General features: G+C 47.6%; 1 protein-coding gene across 2 annotated transcripts in view; it reads right to left on the minus strand.

The window, feature by feature from the left end:
* Window positions 1–1,749: 1,749 nt before the first annotated feature.
* LOC125944847 (uncharacterized) overlaps window positions 1,750–23,590 on the minus strand; it is a 202,653-nt gene continuing 180,812 nt past the window's right edge. For both annotated transcript variants that reach the window (XM_049666215.1, XM_049666214.1), the window contains one exon: window positions 1,750–1,904. In XM_049666215.1, the coding sequence (XP_049522172.1) occupies window positions 1,850–1,904 (55 nt within the window). In that variant the 3' untranslated portion in view covers window positions 1,750–1,849. The remainder of the gene's footprint in view (window positions 1,905–23,590) is intronic.

Below are 23,590 nucleotides of genomic sequence, written 5' to 3' on the forward strand. Positions count from 1 at the left end.
CGCGCGGCACATCAAGAGCCGTGCTGCTGCGCATGCGCAAGGATCAGTGATGTCACACGGCTTGCGCACCGGAGCCACCGGAGCCGGCACCTCTCGCGCACTCCGCCGCCGCCGCGCACGACTCACCGCCGCCGGTCTGCGCATTCCAGAGGAGTGACGTCGTCGCCGTGGTAGACGCACTGGCGCCGGCGCTCGCTTGCTGTGCAGTCGCCGTCTGACACTGCGCTGGAGCCGCTGCGCTTCTGACTGGCGTTTGCCAGTGTGGTATAGCCATGGAGAAGGAGAGCGCAAATGCTGCTCAACAGCGCAGAAGAACGGAGAAGCTTGACTCATCGGATCCCGAAGTAGTTGCCTGGCAATTAGCGGTTGAGCGTAGGAGACAACCAGGAAAGCTAAGAATAATCAGCTGAACCTTTGCTAACCCTACGTATATCCTTGCATAGCCGAGCTAAGCCACTGCAACTTTTTTATTGGCGTTAGTAAACGCATGCTGTCGCGATGAATAGAGCATGCTGAACGCAAAGATAAAGAGGCTTGCTTTGCATAGTCAAGCAGGCATACAGAGTAATTTGAAACCGCCAACCGGTAGAAGTGACGAAAAACCGCACGAGAAAGTTTGTCAGTACAGCACAGGAGTGCGGCGCCATGACGCATACATACGTAAATTACGTGCTCCGTTCTCGTCCGTCGCCGCCTCACAGGCCGCGACACTCCCGTTAACTGAAATGGTCCATTCAGCACGATAAATTGAAAGAAACTGGTGAAAGTAGTGCGAAATACGGCCCCATGCCTAATAGTTGTTGGCGCTTACCGTCTGGATTCTCGTCAATGTTCTCCCGCATGACCAAGGCGTCGATAACAACTGTAGTGAGCACAAAGAAAGCCGTGAGATTGCCGCTGTTATTTCTCGCAGCTAATTTTTCGGAAACACGATGCTTACCTGGTGTAGAGGGTAGCGGTGAACCCTTTATCATGGACATGAACATCCGCTGAGCTTCTTCATTCAACATCATGCGGAAGGTACGCACAAAACCACCGACATGCACTGACCGAGCTGGCGCGGAATAGCTTCGTGCGAACACCGCGAGTGCGCGAAATGTTCCGCGAAGCGAGCGCGGGAAAAGTTTGGTCACATGACGCTTGACGTCACGCGCTCCCCCTCTTTGCCCTGCTCTCGGAGCAGCGCGAATGTTCCATTCGGCAGACGAGAGCACCCGCGTCCCCGCTACTCCCGTGTGCTGTTCTGGCTGCTCGCTCCCCTTGCTCGTGTTCGCCCAATGGAAAGCGAGATTAGTTCTCGAAGTTATTGAAGTATTGCTACTATTTTGGCAGAATTTGTGTGCCCTCCATTTCTCACTTCGCGTGAGTTGTCCCAAACTGTGACGTCAGCGGCTGCTGTGAATACCACGTTTTTGACGAGGTCGTAGTAGGCACCTTCGGGACAATTAGCGCCCGCATGCAGTATTTAAAAACTAAACGTTTATGATATTGAATTTAATACTTTTGCACGAACCTTAACCCCGCAGCATTAGCTGCTCTACGCCTACAGTATGGTCAGTGTGCGAATATTGAAGGCGAACACTGAACATAACTGCTCACTTCCATTCCCTGGACTTCTCTGTAGGAGACAATACTGTTCGGCCTTTGCATCGGTTTCCCTTCTTTTAGTTGGCATAAAATGCAAATGACGCTTTTACGCATGCGGAACTGCGGAGATGTAGAGCGGCAAACCATTAAAGAGACTAGAAATGACATACTGACTGATATTTATTTCACTCCTACTTAATAACAGCGAGAAAAACCCTCATTACTCAGAAGGAAGTGCGATCCCAGGAAGATTGCTCCAACCTTATTGAGTTTTGTGGCTTGTCGAATTCTCAAAAACGTTTGTTTCATTAAACCCACTGCAAGGAAAAAGAAAAATTAATGTTAGTGGCATGAAATATATGCTCAGTTCACGTACCCATGTGTCTTAGTCTACCTCCTCGAATCAGTTCGATTGTAACAGGCTCTGTATTTTTTTTTCGAAGTGGTAAATACAAAATATTATTCTTTTTTTTAACATCAACACTTAAATTCGGTTGTCGTAGCTAAAAAAAATGTCGTTATGATGCCTTAACCTAATGTTCGTTCGCTAGTAACAAAGGTACCGACCTGTATCTTTTTATATCTCGTTTTTCGTTGTTTTTCGATGGTATTATGATGACAAACACTTGGTAGAAAGATTATAACGCTTGCCTCAACATAGGCTCTTATCAGTGCCGCTGTTTTAACTGTACAAATCATCGCGAGGGCGGTGTAATCAAATTGATAAAAAGACGCTGTACTATGTGAAAAAATTAGTTTTGCTTAACTACGATTTTCAAGTGCATTTTGTCGGAGGCATTACAAATTCTTATTTAAAAGCTGCTGCAGTCCTGAGATTGGCTTCAAGTGAATGCGCCCTGCGAACTCACTAGCTACAGTTCGCAGATGAAAATATGTGCCGTCAATATAATAACTAAAAAGGTAATTGGCTCGATTATGTTCTTTATTCAATGAAGCATTTATATTTGTCGCAGGAGTAATGACCGCCTCAAAGAATATTTTCGATCAACGGTTAGAATTGTGCTATCCACCACACGCAATTTTAAAAACTTTGGCGCAGAAATAAAAAAAAAAAAAAATCACCGACGATTACCATACTCCCTCATGAGAAATTTGAGCGCAGCTCCATACATGTTTTCATTTCGCGATTTATTGCTGGAGCGGAAAATTTGTCTCATGCACGGTGTAAGAATACACGTGCTGACACTTGCCGCCCGCAGCTGCGTGGGGGGCGCTGCGGCTCAGGGGCCGATGGGGCGTGGCTACAGCAAACACGATGTGGTCGCGCCGTTGAGCGGAGTGTCAACATCTGAAGTATATTTCTTAAACCGGTGGTCTCGTGCAGCATGTTGCAAACGGAGCGAAGTTTGGCGCGACTGCCTCGCCAATCGGAAGATCGCGAAAAGCTGCGCGTGGATTACGCGTGAGCACGATTCACCGCAACCGCCCCAGACAGAGCTCCGCAATGCAGCACTTTCTTTTGACGCGCTCGTCGCGTGCCTTATCGATGGCGTCATGGGTGAACAGAAGAAGCGCGCCACCCTGGCGCAATCTCGTAGCGATCCTCGCTAAAGCGCCTATATTTATAAAAGTAGCGCCATCCACTTCCCTCCTCCTCCGTTCCACTATCGCGCTCGGCGCGACCAGCGCGATCGAGGCGCGATATCGACAGTGGCGCCGCCTGCGTCGGGCCTGCCGTGGCAGACGACAGCTAACGCGCTACCACAGGAAATCCGAGGAAAACTTCGATCGGGCCCTGCGGAGACGTTTTTGAGGCGCGATTTTGCTTCGTCAGTCAGTAACTGGTCTTAATAATGCCGTTTTGGAAGTAGCAACGCGACGATGTGAGACGGCGCAAATATCAAGTGTGCAGCAAGCGGCAACTTAAGGCGCAGCAGCATGCCATCACAACGAAGTTCTTGTCCCTAACACGTTTGATCCGTTTGTGCGTACAGCACTTTCGTCGCACAGGCCCGAGAATGGCAGTCGGAGCGCGCTGGAAAGAAAAAAAATATACAAAAGCGCGACGCGAACTTCCACGTGACACGGATTGGCCAATGGGGGAGCGGAGGAGGCTGGGGCGACAGGAGGCGGCTAAGAGAGGGCGAGGAGGAAGCGCCGGGGTGAGCGCGGTGGCGGCAAGATCTAAGAATGGCCCTACTTTTATAAATATAGGGGCTTTAATCCTCGCCGCTGAACACGTCTTGCGCGGCCGCCCCACTTTCCACTCAGCTTTTCGTCGTACTCTCCTCCTCCGCTTTCCTCCTCATTTTTCCACTGCACTCCCCTCCTGCGCTTTTCTCCTCGCGCTCTTGTCGCTCTCGCCGTCTTACATCTACCGCGCCATGATCACTCCTTCATCTTTCGCTGTGCGCGTTCGCTCGGTTACGCCCAGGTAGGACGAGGGACGCGAACGCTCAACGCAGGAATGCCCGCGCTCTAAAAACACCCTGTATACAGGGTGTCCCAATATCATGCACCAAGATTTAAAATTGCCGTCGCTTGGAAATGACATGACATGACAAGAACTTTGAGTCCCGAGGAACTGAGATCTCTCGCTCCGCCCACGATGGGGTCGGGAGGCGCAGTCTCGCCGCGATGTCGTAGGCCCTCTGGACAGCCTGAAGTTGAATGTGAAGATTTCGGCTCGTGAGGGAATCCCCCCATTGCTCTTTCGTAATGGGTGGAGACACGTTAAGGGATGGGCACAACCAGCGCATGTGATCAAAAGAGCATGAGTAATCACCACATGTGGGGCACGACTGTGAGTGGTCAGGGTCTATCCTATTAAGTGACCCGAGTAGCGGGATACGAACGGGTTTGGAGTAGTCTGAGTGTGCTAGCCTGAGGTTTTTTTATTTTCAATTTGGGGGGGAGGGGGGGTGGACATGTCCTCCTGCCAAGACGATAATGAACAACAATTTCGTGGAAAGTACATCATAGCTATTTGCGGATGTTGGCTTCGTTCCGAGCCTAGCTACCCGCGATTGCGCAGTACGTGTAATCGCGTACTATCCGGTGGGCCAGCTCGTTACGATTACATCTGAGCGCGTTAACTGAGCCATCTAGATGGGCTGGGAACCACGAGATGTGGTATGCTCCTTCGCTGTTCTCCCGAGTTTTTTGAAGTGCTTTGTTCACAGTATCAGGCACGAGGGCGGCCGAGAAGGATCTAATTGCCGTGCGTGAGTCCGAGAAGACGATAGCGGGAACTTTTGCGCTGTGAAAAGCCAGAGCAATCACCGCTTCCTCCGCCACATGGGCAAATTTACTATAGACAGAAACTGCATTAACTAGGTTGCCCTCCGCGTCTACAACCGAGGCAGCGAACTTATACCCACTTTCATATCTAGCAGCATCGACAAAGAGGGCTCCTAGTTTGTGCTGATTAATCTCTTTATGGATGACTTGGCTCTCGCACATCTTCTACCGTCGATATGCACTGGGTGGATGTTTCGCGTGATGGGGTCGACCATGACGTGAGATCTGGTTTGCGGGTCAAGCTAATTTTGGTCGCCGGTTCATGTCTGGGTTGGATACCCGCTTCTTCTAAAGTCTTGATCTCTGGCTTAGAGGATGATAGTCTCATTTTTTGAGCCGCTGTGTGAGCTTCTAGGAGCTCATCGATAGTGTTGTGCAGTCCTAGCTTCAGCAGATTCTCGCTGCTCGTGGACTGCGGAAGGCCGAGCATGCGCTTGAGGCCGGTTCTGATTAAGGAGTCGAGTTTGCCCATTTCAGCCTTACCCGTATTAAGGACCGGCGCGATGTAGGTAGCATGACTTGGAAAGAATGTCTGGTAAGCATTGAGCAGATTGTCCTCTTTGAGACCGCCTCTTCAGTTTGAGACGCGGGCTACATGTCTTAGGATATTACTAGCCTGTCCAGTGAGCCTGTTGAGGGCCGTCGAGTTACAGCCCTTGGCATCAATGAGGATATCTACAATCTTGACCGATTGCATCCTCGGTTTGGCATGTCCATATTTAGGTCGAATTTCTATCGGCAGAGTTTCCAGAGGCGCAAGGCTTCTGACCCCTTGTCTAGACTGTCGGTATAACAGTAGCTCTGATTTAGCGGGGGAGAGTTCAAGGCCCGTGTTCAAAAGAAAGTCTTCCGTAGCCTCCAACGCGTCTTGTAAGCATGTTCGAGCATGGTTAGCGAGCCGCCAGGTGCCCAGATCATGATGTCGTCTGCATAAATGGCGTGACCCACGTTCGGGATTGCAGCGAGGAGAGTGGAGAGCATCTGCATGACTATATTGAATACGAGTGGGGAGAGGACAGATCGCTGCAGGGCGCCGCAGTTTCCGAACTCGTAGGGCCCTCCAGAGACCATCCCTAGTTGGAGAAGGATCCCTAGTTGGAGGTGTGCCTTGCGATTCGCACGGTTAGGTGTAGTTATGGAAACACTGACCCAGGTTAGGAGTGGGAATCTCCGTCAGGATGTCTCTATGTGTGACCCTGTCGAAGGCCTTCGAGAGGTCCAGTGCGAGTATCCCTCTCACGTCACGAGTCGTGGTATCAAAGTTTGCTCTCTTAAGCAAAGCATAGCGTCCTGTGTGGACAACGCCCGTCTAAAGCCGATTAGGTTGTGTCTAAAGAGCCCCTTGTCAGTAAAGTCGGTGATCCTATTAGGTACCGCGTGCTCCGCAACCTCGGCGACGCATGATGTAAGGGAGATGAGCCGCAGGTCGTTTATATGTGGGGGTTTGCCTGGTTTGTGTATGAGTACAACATTTGCAGTGCGCCAGTCTACCGGGACCTCTCCCGTTTTCACACCTCATTGATTTAGGCCGTGACTATCTCGATTGCCCTATCATCTAGGTTCCTGAGGAGTTTGTTCGTGACTCCATCGGGTCGCCGAGATGATCTGCCATTTAGATTGAAGAGGACATGTCCGATCTCTGATACGGTGAAGAGTTCGTCTAGATCAGGTGCCGAGAGTCCCATGCAGTTTACATGCTCTACCGGTGATGCCCGTCTTTGGCGAGGGGGAGATAGGTATTTGCTAAGTTGCTGGCTAATGTGTGAGACGGATTGCGATTTCCTTATTTATGAGCCTATCCGTCGCGAGGCTAAGGGTGCCCTTAGACTGTTTATCGTGGAGGAGACTTTTATATAAGCTCCATTTGCTACCTCTTCGCATACGCCCGTCCGTTTAGGTACACGTCTCATCCTATTGCTGCCGGGCGAGCTGGGCCAAATAGGACTCAATCTTCTTGCTAAGAAGCGCGATTTTCGCTCTGGGTCTACGATTAAGTTTTGCGACTTTCACTTGGCCGAGGGGGTCTGTTTTGCTTTCAGAAGGTGACCGAATGTTCAGTCCATTTTAAGAACCTTCAGATTCGTTGTTATTTCATTGCTTGGTCCTTTACCTGCCTTGTTGAGATTCTCTACCAGATCTCGAAACGTTTCGTCTGGCGGGGCTGTTTTTTCTCTGGTTTTTTTTAAAAAGGTCCCAGTCCAAATAATCATATCTCGCGGGATGTCTGGATTTGACACGCAACAGAATTTTGAGTGTGTGACGGTCACTGCCTAGGATCTCCTGGAGGTTGTCCAGGAGAGGCTAGGTAGTGACCATCACACCGCCAGTATGGTAGCGCCATCTAGTTAAGGCGCCTGCAAACGCATCGTGCCCGACGTGTAAGTTGCATATAGCAGTTGCATGCTGCATGTAACTGTACCTGGTACTCTGGATACCTCTTTGGTACACGTTGTGGCATCTCCTCGCAAGGTGCGAACCACTGCTGAAGAAGCGAATCGTAGAGCTACATGCGCGGCTACAACCAGGCAGCATCAGGCTCAGCAGGCTGCTGTGTTGAGAACATTACAAACCTCAGGTCGTCGTCGACGCCGGGCGGACAGTTCAGATAGTTCTCGTCAAAATGAAGCGAACAGACTTTCCCGTGAAGACCCTGATGTGCCTGGTGCCGAAATTGGAGGTACTCTTGAGCCGCTCCAGCAGCTTACGCTGTGACTGTGCTGCGCGTGCAGCGCAGGCCTGTGACGTTTACAGCGAAGGCTGTATATGGCTAGACCAAACGAAAAACCATTCGTCCTATGTTTCACTAAACGTCTCCATTGGCTGCGCCATCAGTTACGTCGTTCTCTACGTCGCACCCAAGCGCGCGCGCCATTGGCGGCGCCGTTAGTGGCGTCGTTAGCGAATGTGTTCCCGCCATTGCCACGTTAACGATGTTATCTTATTGAGGTCGTCTTCACAAGTTATGGATATAGCGCTAGAACTGTCTGACTGCCTTGCAAGAATCATTCCATTATAAGTCCAAACGGATCTCCACTGGCCGTCCTTCTTACGCCTAATAGCCATACTGAGAAGTCTCTTTAGTGTAGGACAAAGATGCTCATTTACATAGATAGGACTTGCACTGCCAAGTCCTAGGCTGTTATTAGTAAACCGGGCTTTTCTCGCTTTCTTTAAAGTCATGTCGCGCTTCGACCGGGACTTAAATTGCACGATAATGTTAGTTTTATCCGGATTATGCGTGGGGACGCGATGGCAAGTCTCGATATCACACTCACTGATTGGTTCTTCAATAGCATCTCCGATAGTGGACAGTATGGCAACGACACTTTTATTTTCTGTCTTAACGACTCCTTGGATTTCAAGATTGGCATTCCTAAAATATTGTTCAAGATGAACTATCTGGTTCTCCAGCTCGCCGTTCTTTCTTTCCAAGGAAACGTACTTTGCATCGATTGCCTGGTTCTCTTTCAAAAGTTGAGTGTTTTTTGCCACTTCAGCTTCAAATCTCTTCTTTAAGTCGTCTATTTCTCTATGCGCGAATTTGATGCTCTCTGTCATGTTTCGCTGCTCATTCTTCAGATCACGAATTTCATTGCGCAGGTCTCTCTCGTACGCTTCGCATGACGATTTCAATTCTATCTTGACTTCAACTTTTAGTTTCTGAAAGATTTCGTCTTTCGCATTCGCAAACTCCTTTGACATCGTCACACAAGCAAGGCGAGGCACACACTTGGCAGCAGCGACGAAAAAGAAAACGAAAAAAAAAATCCCTGTTCAACAACGCCGTAGAAATATTAAACGACGCAAGCAAAGGATATCTCTTAGCGAAAAGCAGAACTTGCAGGAACCTCTTGTCAGGTTGTCGGCGGCGCTCAAACGGCCTTTGCGAACCTGGCCTTGCTGTCACTAATTTCAGACGTGCAGTACACCAAAGCGTTGGTGTCGTTGCCCTCTCTTGTGCTTGTCTCAGTTTGGGCTTACGTTTCAATGACGAATGTTCACCAGCTAGCTCGTCTCTCCATTTTACTTCAGTGCGTCTAAAGTCATCAATAACTTGAATTCTAGAAGGTCTGGCGTCTTTCGGTGCCCACTCTGCTGTTTAGACGAAGCCCATAACTTCCTGAGCTTAAGAATTTCTGGTGGACATCGCGCTTTTCTGGACACCTCGGTTACGAAATAATTGTTGAGGCTATCACGTGTTGTGCATTTGAATACCAAGTAGCACCATAGAAACAAGGGCTTTGATTCAACGTTCAGCCATTTGCGCGCTGTGGTCTACTACGTACACAGTTTTCAACGCTTAAGCAATAAGTCAATTACTACAGCCTTCAATTATAATGCTCCCTTGGGTCACGTTGCGGCATATTCCGCAGGCGTGTACGCATGCAAGTGTGGCTGCATTTTCCTGCTCGTGGTGGCTCTGATTTCCACAAGCAAACAAAAATATCAGCTTGCAGGGAACGGTCGACTCTATACGATTCAGAAGTGGGGAACGAAATTAAACTTAGAGAAGTTAAAATACTTCGCAGTATCTGCAGTAAACTCTGTGTATTAATACTGATATCCTAATATTTTCCAAATTATGCACTTCAATAAAGGAAAAATTCGCAGTGTAAACATCGATTTCTTCATGGTAACAGCAGCGCACCGAATGACCCTTCCGTCTCCTCCTGCTCCCCTGTTTATTGTTTTCCTGCAGTGCTGGCGTTTAGGAGGAAAAATACTGTTTTGAAACGGGCCGCTGCATTACTTTCTAATAAACTGTGCCACACCTTCCCCTGGCTATAAGCGAGTAATTTGTCATGTGTATATCAAAGAGCGACGCATTATATTTTTTTGGTAATGACCATAGGTCGGCGCACTCACTCATGAGTGCACTCACCCACACTCACTCGCACTCATTTCAAAGGCGTGAGTGCGAGTGCGAGTGAGTGCCAATGAGTGTGAGTGCAGGTGAGTGCGAGTGAGTGCCAGTGAATGTGAGTGCAGGTGAGTGCGAGTGCAAGTGAGTGCCTGTGAGTGAGAGTGGAGGTGAGTGCGAGTGCGAGTGAGTGCCACTGAATGTGAGTGAAGGTGAGTGAGAGTGACTGCCAGTGAGTGTGAGTGGAGGTGAGTGCGAGTGCGAGTGAGTGTCTGTGAGTGGAGGTGAGAGCCAATGAGTGCGAGTGGAAGTGAGTGTGAACGTGGTGAGTGCTTGTGAGTGTGAGTGGAGCTGAGTGTGAACGTGACTGAGTGCTGTGAGTGTGAACGGGGTGAGTGCTTCTGGGTGTGTAGAGGTGAGTGTGAACGTGAGTGTGAGTGCAGGTGAGTGTGAACCTGAGTGAGTGGTTGTGAGTGGAAGTGAGTGTGAACGTGGTGAGTGCTTTAACGATAAGCAGAGGTGATATCGGTTCACCTTGCTTGCGGAAAAATGGAGGCACGTTCTGTGTACAAGCTCACTAGCGGTGATGACTTATCGCACTAACAGATTGTGCATGCCAAGATAGAAACCACTCACTAAGGTCGTAATAATCCAAGGATCAGGCATGACTGAGACAATGTATAATGAGATGACCGGATATATTATATTGCGATAGCAATTATATCGACACTCCAAGAGAACTTCTGCCGTGGTCGTGGAAGTCGTTGTGAGTTTCCGTGTAAAGTCCAAACACGGTAAAATCGTCGCAGCGTGCCGGCGGTACGCTGCGTGTGGGAGTGCAAGCTTGCGAGGGTCAGCCGACACTTGCTGCTTAAGGTGGCGGTCCCACTCCGGCGGCACGAGCCCCCCGTTTTCAGTACTTTTGGAGCAACCGTGGCGGCTCTTCTACTTAAGATATGAAGTTGTCGTATAAACCACAAAAAGCTTAATTCTTGTAGATTCCAACTATATATAATATAAAGAAATCGATTGGTGTGATTTAGAAATAAATGTTCAAGAACAAGCATGAGATACATGGTTTTTGCGAACTGTGTCTCAGTTGTGACCATATTTAGAAGCAACTACCGCACTTACTGCATTGCGGCTTGCTCTGTAGCTTTAGGACATAATTATCTAGTTCCTAGACGTAGCAAATTAATTTTTAATTGTTACTTTTTGGATAACTTGCTTTTGAAAATTGCCAAATATTGCAATCTTTTGTTGTAAACAGCCCGGCAACTACATGCTCAAGGAAGCTACATTTTGGATAAAGTAGAGTTCAAAGAATTTACATTTAGGACGCAAAATTTCATTCATGTAACTTTATTAGTTTTCGTAATAATGCGGCCGAAAATAAGCATTATTTAGAATTCTGGTTTTATTTTTGCCCATTTTTGCGGGAAGGTAATAAAGTTACGAAGCTGCGCTTTAAAACTAATAAAGTTACATGAATGAAATTTTGTGTCCTAAATGGAAATTCCTTGAAATCTACTTTATCCAAAATTTTGCTTCCTTGAGCATGTAGTTGCCGGGCTGTTTACAACAGAAGATTGTAATATTTGGCTATATTCAAAAGCAAATTATCAAAAAAAGTAAAAATTCAAAATTCATACATGTAGAAAAAGCGAAGATGCAATGATAAATACCACTTTGTTCTCTCTTTTGTGTTTGTTTCGGCATTAAGTGGTTGACTATACGGACAGTCAATCTCTCCCTCTATTTCCCGCTCTCTTGGCTCCATCCGATCGAAGGGGAGCTGAGCGAGCATGGGCGGCAAGCATGCACACGTCTAATGTCAATGACAGAGAGATGGACAGAGAGAGTTTGGGGCTGACGTCAATGTTTATGTCACCATGAATAAAATGAAACGAAAACTTTAGTCGTGCTAGTTTTGCTCTACTTTCCAGTGTTAATAAACCACCTCTCTTTAATAATGTAGTCAATGAATCCGTTAATTTGTATTTATTAAAACATAACCTTATTGCCTTTCTCTGCACCCATTCCATTCTTGCAATGAGTTATTTTGTGTACGGAAACCAAACAATATTGGCGTGCTCCAGCACTGTTCGAACAAGCATTTTGTAGGCCAGCAAATTTTATCTGGGGCAGCAAGACGAAGGTGTCTTCTCAGAAAGAAGTGTCGGTTTAGTGCTCAGCATGTACATTGATTTCCACTTGAGGTTATTTTGTTAACATGGCTTTCCCATCGGAAAGCGTATGTTAAAGTGACACCTAAATATTTACGCTGAAATGCACAAGTGAGAGGTGTGTCGTTAATAATGTAAGTAAACTCAGATATCTGTTTCTTTCTTACGGTTAGCGTTAAAGATTTTTCGGCATTTAGAGTCATCTGCCGCTCCTGACACCAAGAAAAGGCAGAATTTTGTATATGGCGATTATCACTGTGATTAATTTCGCGGTACGAAATACAATAGTCAGCGAATAGACGTATGTTACCATGTAATCTGGAAGTCAAATCTTTTATGTATATTAAAAATAAAGCTGGGTCCAAACACTGCCTTGGCGCACTCCCGATGCAACAGGTGCTAAGTTGGGAGCTTCTTTATTAATATACACGAATTGTGAGCGGTATACATCGGCACAGAGGGTCATGAGTGCACTCACTCACACTCGCACTCATTTCAAAGGGGTGAGTGCGAGTGATTGCCAGTGAGCATGAGTGGAGGTGAGTGCGAGTGAGTGCCAGTGAATGTGAGTGTAAGTGAGTGCGAGTGCGAGCGAGTGCCAGTGAGTGTGAGTGCAGGTGAGTGCGAGTGAGTGCCAGTGAGTGTGAGTGAAGGTGAGTGCGAGTGAGTGCCAGTGAATGGGAGTGTAAGTGAATGCGAGTGCGAGCGAGTACCAGTGAGTGTGAGTGCAGGTGAGTGCGAGTGAGTGCCAGTGAGTGTGAGTGCAGGTGAGTGCGAGAGTGCCAGTGAGTGTGAGTGCAGGTGAGTGCGAGTGAGTGCCAGTGAGTGTGAGTGCAGGTGAGTACGAGTGAGTGCTAGCGATTGTGAGTGCAGGTGAGTGCGAGTGCGAGTGAGTGCCAGTGAGCGTGAGCGCAGGTGAGTGCGAGTGCGAGTGAGTGCCAGTGAGTGCGAGTGAGTACCAGTGAGTGTGAGTGCAGGTGAGTGCCTGTGAGTGTGAGTAGAGATGAGTGCGAGTGCGAGTGAGTGTCTGTGAGTGTGAGTGGAGGTGAGCGTGTGTGCGTGTGAGCGCCAGTGAGTGTGAGTGGAAGTGAGTGCGAGTGAGTGCTGTGAGTGTGAGTGGAGGTGAGTGTGAACGTGAGTGAGTGCGGGGCCTGGAAAAAATTATAGTGAGTGAGTGTGAGTGAGTGTTCTCCCACACTGCCGACCTATGGTAATGACCAGGCTTGCTGTGCTCAAGGAAACGCAGCAAATGAAGCACCGTACATGTTGCGCTCATTTGGGGGGGAGGGGGGTAACAGCAACACGGAAAGCTTTCTTCAGAAATTATGTTCGGTTATTGCGCGCGCTCATGGCCAACAGCGCGAAACAACTTTAGTAGAAATTAACGTGTGAAGCGGTCTGTCAATATCTTGATAATATGCATTAACACCTGTATTACATATATTGTATGTATTAAATACAATATATATATATATATATATATATATATATATATATATTAACGTGTTAATATCTAAACACTGCGCCCTGAGGGCGCGCGGCGCGTTGTCATTTCCCGACAAAAACAAAAAAACTTAGAAAAAAGCGGCGCCGGACGCGCTGTTCTGCGGGCTGGCCCCGCGGGCCACATCGCCCGTCAAATCGCTACCTTGAGATGCGCATGCGCGATGTCTGACGAGCTCTCCTTGCCGGCTCGCCGGCGCCACCTTATCGCCGGCGCGATTTTCGTTGTGACACGCGGTGGCAGACAGTGCAGTTGCGCTGGCCGCGTCTGATGCGAACTGCTAGACATGACGGTGGTTTGTGGTCGGCCAGTTTTGCGGGAACCGGTACGACGAAGCGGAGTGGTGGAGTTGCCAGGGCCGGTATTTTGTAGCGATGACTTTAAAGTAATAATGCCTTTTCGCGCTCATCGCGCTTTGTCAGTGGTCAGAGCGACGGTCCGCTCGCGTTATCAACGGGATCAGCCGGCCGTGAGCGGTGGATGATAAGACTATTCTAAAATAAGTCATGAGGCATCGCTACAAAATCGCAGCCCAGGAGACGCAAACAAAGGTCAGTGCTGCATATTTATGTGCTCGTTACGGTTGTTCAGTGAAACCAAAAATATCATTGTGTCGGGTAGGATACCGCTACGCTTCCCCATGTATTCGGTTGAATTCAGGCACGCCTGCCAAACTCGCTCCACGAAGACAATTACTGCTTATATAGTCGGATAGCTTAATTTGAGTACCATCCCGGCGGACTTGTTTCCAGCGCGCGTAATAGAACAATCTAAATGACGGAATGATGGCAGTTTTTCCGCCAAATTGCGGGTCACGAGACAAAGGGTGAAAAGGCAAATCAAATAATATGCTTACTTCGTCATTTACGCTGTCTTAAGTTCTGCGCGGACATTTTTTTCGTAGCGTGCAACTTCACTTTGTCTTGGCGCTTGAAACTTCATTTCGTTTTGCCGAAACGTAATCGGTAAACGGTAATTCGCGTCCATTGGCGTGCTCGTGGGCCGGAATCCGCTCGACATTTGTGACTCCGACCACGTTGCTGGTTCGCGTGTTAGTTTACCAGTAATCTGTATGCCCCCATACAGTATCTTGCTTAGTAAGATATTGACGATCGCTTTAGCTGACGGCGGGTGTGGATGTTCGCACCGTGCGACCACGTGTTTGCGCTCGCGATCTCCTCGCGCTCACACGCTTCGTAACTTCCAAGCAAGTTTGTCAGAGCTTGCCTCCTTGGACGTATCGGTATTTTTTTTAAACTTGTGGGTTATTCCCGCTGTTGTTTTATTCTGCTAGGTAGCATGGGTCTACAGTGCTTGCGAAACCGGGATCTTCGTCCCGGGAATCTTTGTCCTTGCCGCTTGCGCGCACGTAATGCACCAAGGAGAGCTTAAGATGCCAATATGCATAACTGTTAATGATGGTTCAATGCGTTGGCGGCCGCACTGCCTAAGTTTGGCTGTGTACGTTAGGTAGTTTCTTGTGTCTTCCAATGACGTCGGCCTTTTCAGATCTTATATTCACGCCAACTTTAGCGTGCTCCCTGACGTAGAGAAATGGAAGAGACAATGGTTTGACTTAGCAGTAGAGTGCGTTCACGCTGCTGTCACTTCATAATCTAACTCTATTCGGGCAGCTTATATTAACAAAAACATTTCATTGGTGGAGGGAGGAAAGTGAGGAACGCATGCCTGGTCCTGGTATTCAGAAATTGTGCCGCTATTTCGATGCCGTGGACGTCAGTTCTGGTAGCACGACAGAACAATTGCCTACAACGCGTACTTGCTCAATAAGTTCTTACATCATGATTTGCCCACAAAAATTATGCAATTTCTGCGCGTCCTCAAGCTTGATAATCTGCAAACACAGCTACGTTCTCTGTTCGACAATAACCTGTGCAGAAACTGAATATTGCTGTGTACACTTGGATACTTTGTGAAAGATATTCCTGCTTTTGTATGAAAAATAAAAATGAAAACATTATTTCCAGTCTCTACGCGAACCCTTCGCGTCATGGCTGTGGTATGTACTGTGGACGCATGTAATAGGCATGTAGTTATGATTTGTGAGAATCTTCTGCAGCAGCCTAACCCACCAGTAGTTCTAGTTTGGCTCATGCCACCACGCAGGGTATATACCTAGAGGATAAGATTTGGACACATATTGTAACAACTTTTGCTCCACAACACAAAATTTATCACATCGTGTGACTTGAACAGTAATGTTTATACGTGGTAGTAGCATTACAAAAACACTTTCTGAATACATTGGTTCTGTATTTTGTTATGTTAGATGTATAATAGCGTATTTATAACCATTCCATATTGAGCACTCGATTCCCGCATAATCTGGAGAGGCCACTACGATGTGAGGTGTATACCACCATTTATTTCAATGTTGACTCATGCTATTTCAGAAAGCATTCATGCGATCTGTGAGTGCAACGAGGAAGGCGCGGCTGCTTCGGATGAAAAAGTATCTGAGAAGCCTGCAGAAGGTGACCACGCTTCCAGCAACCCAATCCCTTGTCCTGACGCACTACTTGAACTGAAGGTGAGAATTTCATTTTTCAAAGGCCTTGTTCAAACATTGCCTAACAACATGTTAGTTACCTATATAGTGAAAGTGCCAGCTGACGATATTACGCTTATAAGCAACCACCTGCTACTTCTTGCATTGGTAAACCATTTTTCGGCAGGCAAAGTGTGGTATCTTGTGGAACTACTAGATGTTAAAAGGTATTGAGGGTTGTGCTGGCTGTCAGTCCAAGCATTTATGCCTATTGACCGCAGCTGTGGCAGACAAGGAATGTAAGGAATGCCTGTGCTACTACTCAATTTGGAAGCTGCACTTTCGTAAAACAATTTGAGATTCGCGAATGAAAATGCCTTATTGGCTCACTGGCTTTACTTCCTGTGTTGTGCCTCGGCATCATTTCCTTAGGCTCTAGCTTCGAGACAGGAGGATTTTGTATTTATTTTGTGGATGAGCTGCTTGCCATCTCTTCAACTATGCTATCAATTTTCATTTATGTGCATACATTTTCTGCGATCAGGTGGAATGCATTTAGCCATTTTAGGTGTTAACGGCAGGCGTTTTTTTCATGGTTGTTACTATGTGTGGTTTGTCAGAAGCACAAAAACGTAGCCTATTTTATAATCTATGTTTTGCTGATGTGTACAGTTCTTTATTTATTTGCTTTGCTTTTTTGCCTAGACAATTGAGGACATGGTCACAGATCCCTTTTGCATGGACCTTGGGCGAATGAAAATGCTTTTGGCCACAACTGCGGAGACCCTCATGTCCAATGCACCAGATGATTTGCTGTCATACATTTTAAATCCGGACGTGGTAAGATCACTGAAGTTTTTTCAAATCGTGTGGGTCTGCTCTGTAAGGTCAAGAGTGTGTTATTTTGTAAGCTGTGATTTATGTTTAGTCAGCTGTGCTCTGTCTGTAGCATTTGATAAATACTAAAAAGTGAGTGGCCATTTACACAGACTGGCTCGCACTTTATAACCTTTAACACTGGTGAAAAGCATTGCTATAACAATGAATGTTCAAAGATCTCATCTAAGTCAAGATGTATATAGAATCAACTGTGCTGCTTGAGCAGTTGTGTGAAGGTGATATTTTCTCTTATCGTATCGTTCAGCAGAATTAAAGTATTTGAAGCTATCCTAGGGCCTGTTTTTTTTTTTCAGGTGGCCATAAAGTGTCAGTCAATGTGCATTTCTTTCAGCTTTCCTTTGAAGCAGCAATAAGGTTTAGAAACACAGTGGAGGCCAATCTAAGCAAAATGCAAGAGATGTTGGACCGGGGAAGTCTCTTGGGACTAGGAAGAATTTGTTCGACCCAAGCAGACTGATGCTGCAGTATTTACTACGCTAAGACGGCACTTTGTGATCTCTTGAATGGAAAAGGACTGATAAAAAAAAACTTCAGGGCTGTAGTTCCGTACACAAAATACCTCAAAAAGTATGGAAAGGTGGATTTCAAATCAGACTTTTTAAATTATGTTTTACCTGTGTGTTATGTTAAGCATCATAAGAGTGCTGGAAAGCACGTAATGGAGTAAAGAGGACATTTATTTGTAGTGGGAAAGTGCATGAAGTATGAAGTGCGCAAAGATCAATATATTGTTTGGTTGGTAACTAACAATCCCTCAAGGCTGGAAAAGCCGATTGATGTTCAGGTCATTCAACCAGAAAAGCGTAATGCTTTTTCCAGAAATAAAGCAGCGATTCCATTCACACCAAGCAATCGTCGATGCGGCATGCTCATAGAATTTTTGTGCACACTGGCACCTTTTGCAGGTTTGAAAGAAAAAAACCAAGAAATCACAGTGAAATAAATTATTAGTTTTATAAAAAGGGTATCATCATGAACAAAACACTCAAGCTACTTTCATTCGAAATAGTGATGAACCGGCTACAGAAGCTCCTTCTATAACTAGCGATGAAGTTAGAAGGGCCTTGAAAGACATGACCAGGGGAAACGCGGCTGGAGAAGATGGAATAACAGTAGATTTAATCAAAGATGGAGGAGATATATTGCTTGAAAAGCTTGCGGCCCTTTATACGCAATGCCTCACAACTTCAAGTGTACCAGAAAGCTGGAAGAACGCCAACATTATACTTATCCATAAGAAGGGAGACGTTAAAGAATTAAAGAATTACAGGCCCATTAGCTTGCTTTCAGTATTGTATAAAATATTCACCAAGATAATTTCCAATATAATCAGGGCAACACTTGACTTCAGCCAACCAAGAGAACAGGCTGGCTTGAGGAAGGGATATTCTACGATGGACCATATCAATGTCATCAATCAGGTAATCGACAAATCCGCGGAGTACAATCAACCTCTCTATATGGCTTTCATAGATTATGAAGAAGCATTTGATTCGGTAGAGATACCAGCAGTCATAGAGGCATTGCGTAATCAAGGAGTACAGGAGGCATACGTGAATATCTTAGCAAATATCTACAAGGATTCCACAGCTACCTTGGTTCTCCACAAGCAAAGTAGAAAGTTACCTATCAAGAAAGGGGTCAGCCAATGAGACACAATCTCTCCAATGCTATTCACTGCATGCTTAGAAGAAGTATTCAAGCTCTTAGACTGGGAAGGCTTAGGAGTGAGGATCAACGGCGAATATCTCGGCAACCTTCGGTTTGCAGATGACATTGTCCTATTCAGCAACAGCGGAGATGAATTACAACAAATGATTGAGGACCTTAATCGAGAGAGTGTAAGAATTGGGTTGAAGATGAATATGCAGAATACAAAGATAATGCTCAATAGCCTGGCAAGGGAACAAGAAGTCAGGATCGCCAGTCAGCCTCTAGAGTCTGTAAAGGAGTACGCTTATCTAGGTCAATTACTCACAGGGGACCCTGATGACGAGAAAGAAATTTACCGAAGTATAAAATTGGGTTGGAGTGCATACGGCAGGCATTGCCAAATCCTGACTGGGAGCTTACCAGTGTCGTTGAAAAGAAAAGTGTACACTCATTGCATTCTACCGGTGCTAACATATGGAGCAGAAACTTGGAGGTGAACAAAGAAGCTCGAGAACAAGTTAAGGACCGCGCAAAGAGCGATGGGACGAAAAATCTTAGGAGTAACGTTAAGAGACAGGAAGAGAGCGGTGTGGATCAGAGAACAAACGGGGATAGCCGATATTCGAGTTGACATTAAGCGGAAGAAATGGGGCTGGGCAGGCCATGTAATGCGTAGCAGGGGTCTGAATTGAAGGCGCGAAAACGACGACGGACGAAGAGAGAGCACACACACACAGGGCGCCCTGTGTGTGTGTGTGCTCTCTCTTCGTCCGTCGTCGTTTTCGCGCCTCCACTTCAGATCATGCTTAACCAACACGCCCAACTATCCATCCTAGCGTAGCAGGGGCGTAGCCAGGGGGGGGGGGGTTGGGGGGTTCAACCCCCCCCCCGAATTTTTTTTCCGCAACCCCCCCCCCCCCCGCCCCACTTACCCACCCTTTGTTCACGTCGCTTCGCGCTGACATAATTCAAGGAACCGGTGCTACTATATCACAATTTCATTCCTGGGCGCTTCCGTTTGGGTTGGTAATTTACAGCGAATCATTTCTGCATATGGAAAAAAATTGTCATGGTGTTTGTCAAGTCTTTGACGCTCTCTGAGGTTTTGGGCGAGAATGTGGCGGCCGCATTCTGAAGCAACAAATGCGGCAGCCGCATATTAGATGAAGGCGAAAATGCTCGAGGCCCGTTTGCTTAAATTTAGGTGCACGTTAAAGACCCCAGGTGGTCGAAATTTCCGTATACATTTCCGCCGCTTCCCTTCAGGTGCCGGTTAGGCCGCGCTCGCGCAGGATCTTAGGCTACGTTCACACTTGGTCTCGGAGCTGTCGGAAGCGGCAAAATCTTGCAAAAATCCACCCGCTATAGGCGGCAAAACAGGCAGAAAAACAAGCGGCGAGCCAAATCGGTCTCGTACCGATTTTTTCGCTATGGCGAAGCGGAAACGCGGCGGAAAGTCGTTTTGCTCGACCGGAAGCTACACCAGCATGTAAACAACCGGTCGTAAAATTGAAGATGGCACCAAAAGTGTAGGCTGCAATGCTGATCGACGCGATCAAGAACCACCCCTTGCTCTACGACAAGAGTGGTACTAAAACGTACTGTCAGCAATACTCGCGATAGTATGTCGCGCGACCGGAGGTGCGGCAACGAAGCCTTGGCGTGACCCAACTTCTCACGCTTTTGCAAAGCCAGGCCACCACCACGGTTTCCCACCACCACGGTTTCCAAGGTGTCCGCGTCTTCCGTTTATTCATTGTCCATTTCTAGAAAACAAGTAGGTAGAAGTATAAAAGCCATTTCCTTATCCACTTCCATGGCAGACAATAGTTGCGCAGATTCCTCGTTGGCGCTCCATAATTCGTGCACGTGCACGGTATGTTGCAGAAGTCGCGGGGTGCTTTTCTCGTCGCGACGATAGATTGGGAGCGTAGGTCTCACGTAGGACGCCCAGGCTTCGGCGAGCCCCAACACAAGGGCCAGCCCGGGTTTTAGCTTTGGTGTCCTGGAGGCGCCGACAATAATACGAAATGATGACATGTTATTACAACTCGTAAATAAAAGCTATTAAAGAAATATAATCACGCCTAGGCACCAACCTGTGACTCGGCGCTACCGCGCCCGTGTGAGGAGAATCACGGAACGCCAACGAGGAATTTACCGAAGGTCGCAAATGACACGCGAAGTTGCACAAAATGATCACTTTTGATGACGGGTGGGTCAATGAATGAACATACCGCTCGAAATAATGCGATAATGAGCGCCACCACGCCGACAAACGTACGCAGACTAGATGGATGTGGACGAAAGAGGCAGCGGTGGTAGCAAAACAAATGTGAACAACTTGGACATGCGCGGAAAAGATTTTCCGGCCGCTTTCGCCTTTCCGCCCGCTTGCCGCTTCCCAAGTGTGAAGTAGCCAGTCTGCGCGCGAAACGTCTCTTGTATGCGATTGCGCTTCTACGGAAGGCAGGTTGTTACTGTTGTGTTGTTGAATCCCAAACCAGCAATTGCGCAAGGCTGGTAGTTGCTGTTGTGTTGTGGAATCCCAAACCAGCAATGTACACACGAAGGGGTTGATGCTAGCAGTGAAATTCCACCGACTCGCAACAGAATGAACGAGACAGCCGACAAGCATGGATTACAGCTGTGCGCAGTACAGCGTAAGTAAACTCTTGTTGCAGGCGCTGACAGTTCACGTCGGAGTTCACGCGTCCTGAGAAATTGATTATGTGCACTATGCACTGAACAAGACCGGAGTTCATTCCTGCATCATTAGTAGAGCACTGCACGGGCCGATTTTTTCAGCCCGGGCCCGGCCCGGGCCCCTTTTTACGTTGGGCGGCCCGCCCGAGCCCGATCAAAACTTTTATGGCGAGACCCGGGCCCGGCTTGGGCCCGGAAATAATCTACGTTACCCGCCCGGCCCGGCCCGTCACCCCTTTACCATAGGCCCGAGCACGGCCTGAGCCCGACTCTAAACAGGCCCGAACCCGGCCCGAGACCGAAAAATAATGTTTTCAGGGTTGAGACGCCCGAGAATAACTCGCTGCACGTTACATGCACACCACCAGAAAGCCCGAGCCCGGCCCGGACCCGCGTCAAAAAACCCGAGCCCGGCCCGGGCCCGGGTCAAAAAGCACACGCCGTGCCCGAGCCCGGCCCGAGCCCGTGAAAAAACTGTTCTACCCGGCCTGGCCCGGCCGACGGGCCGGGCCGGGCCCGGGCTTTCGGGTAAGCCCGAGCCCGTGCAGTGCTCTAATCACTAGTACACCAATCAGTCGAGATCCTGTGAGGTACAAGGCCGCTTCCTGTTTGCACCGGCGTAAGTCAAGCAGAAATGAGTTGCACGCACTACTTAAAATGCGTACACATGCCATATCTATGTTGTGCGGTGAAATATTCTGTACAATTCTGAATCTGTTGACGTAAAGGCAAATGACGGCTGCACACTCGCACACAGCGGAAGACACAGCGGCCCATGCACTTGCCGCAGGAAATGCAACCCTCTTCTATGAGGGAGCAGGGCGACGAAAGCTTCGAAAAAAAAAAGCCTTCCCCATTTTTGCGCGTACTCAAGTTTTCTAGCGCAAAGACGCAGCGAACAAGTTATTGCTATAGGAGTATGTATAGCCTGGTGACGCATGCATTTTCACGTGTATAGCCGACCTTGACTTGTGAAACGCACTTCGGCCCGACGAGGACGACACCACCTACGCTTAACGAAGATTAACAATTAATGATGGCTTCTCCGATCGGGCGGGTCGTCTCAATGATGCGTTTTCGAAGACTGGTCCATTCAGTGGCGCGATGAGAGACCGTTGCTCCAAACGCCCACTGTACCTGTCGTGCTTCCTGTATTTTACTGAGCTTGCTTTACTTTTTACTTAATTGCTTCACAAGCACACGCGAGGGGGGGGGGGGGGGGGGGGTCCCATGTATGTGATATACATGTATAGAGTCTGCTTAACCTACCGATATTTATTATCGATCACGCCACGTAGAGGAAAGCAGACGCTTGCCCCCCCCCCCCCCCCCCCCCCGGTCGGGCCAGTGAACCTCTCCGAAAAAAATTTCGGGCTACGCCCCTGATGCGTAGGATGGATAACCGGTGGACAATTAGGGTTACAGAATGGATACCAAGAGAAGGGAAGCGCAGTCGAGGACGGGAGAAAACCAGGTGGGATGATGAAGTAAGGAAATTCGCAGGCGCAAGTTGGTATACGCTTGCGCAAGACAGGGGTAATTGGAGATCGCAGGGAGAGGCCTTCGTCCTGGAGTGGACAGAAATATAGGCTGATGATGATGATGATCATCATCATCATCATCAGGAACAACACAATTTAAAGCCGTTGTGTAGCTAAAATTTTGCTGCTTCTTTTCTTTAAAGGCACAAGAACTTGGCAATAGGTCTCCACCAGGCCCATGCATTTTGAAAGAGAATGGCAACTTCAAAATTGCCTGCAAGGAAAACATTGTGGCGTTACCACCTGCATCATCGCCTGAGAAGGCAGTCATCCTCGGGTTGACTGTATATTTCATTTTAAACCTGTCATACCCATAAGCTTTTGGACAGTTTTGGGGACTTGTGCGGTGGCATGTCAGCTGCAACATTGTGAAGTTGTGCCTTCTTTTACGATTTTTTATCGCCAAGGCAAAGCGCTGGCTGTAGGTTTCAAGGCTGGCTTGTTTTTTTTTTCTTTAAGGTATCTCACTTGTATTTTTCAAGGCGGAGTTGTTTGGTTGATTAAAGGTTTCTCTCACTTGTTTTCCAGAGTCTCTTACCTTAATATTTCGCTGTTGCCTTGTTGACTTTTTAAAATGTGCAACGTGCTTCCAGATATATTTTGGGGCATACAATTTTATAAACATTTACACTAGCTTTCATGGTAGTGGTTGGGATGAGTTATCCCAAACTACACAATGCTGGGGAAAGTAACTTGCCTGGAGTGGCAAGACTTTTTCAGGGGCTTATCAAGTGTTTTGGTCACGATTAGCTTTCTATTATACTTACATCTGTGATCTGCCAACTGTATTGTTTTTAGTGTTGATGTTTTTGTTGCGATTATTGCCACATGCTTCTGGCAAGTTTTCGTGTGCAAATGTTTCGTTGTTTATTTTGGCTTGCA

Source organism: Dermacentor silvarum, chromosome 4, assembly GCF_013339745.2.
Source record: "Dermacentor silvarum isolate Dsil-2018 chromosome 4, BIME_Dsil_1.4, whole genome shotgun sequence".
NCBI lineage: Eukaryota > Metazoa > Arthropoda > Arachnida > Ixodida > Ixodidae > Dermacentor > Dermacentor silvarum.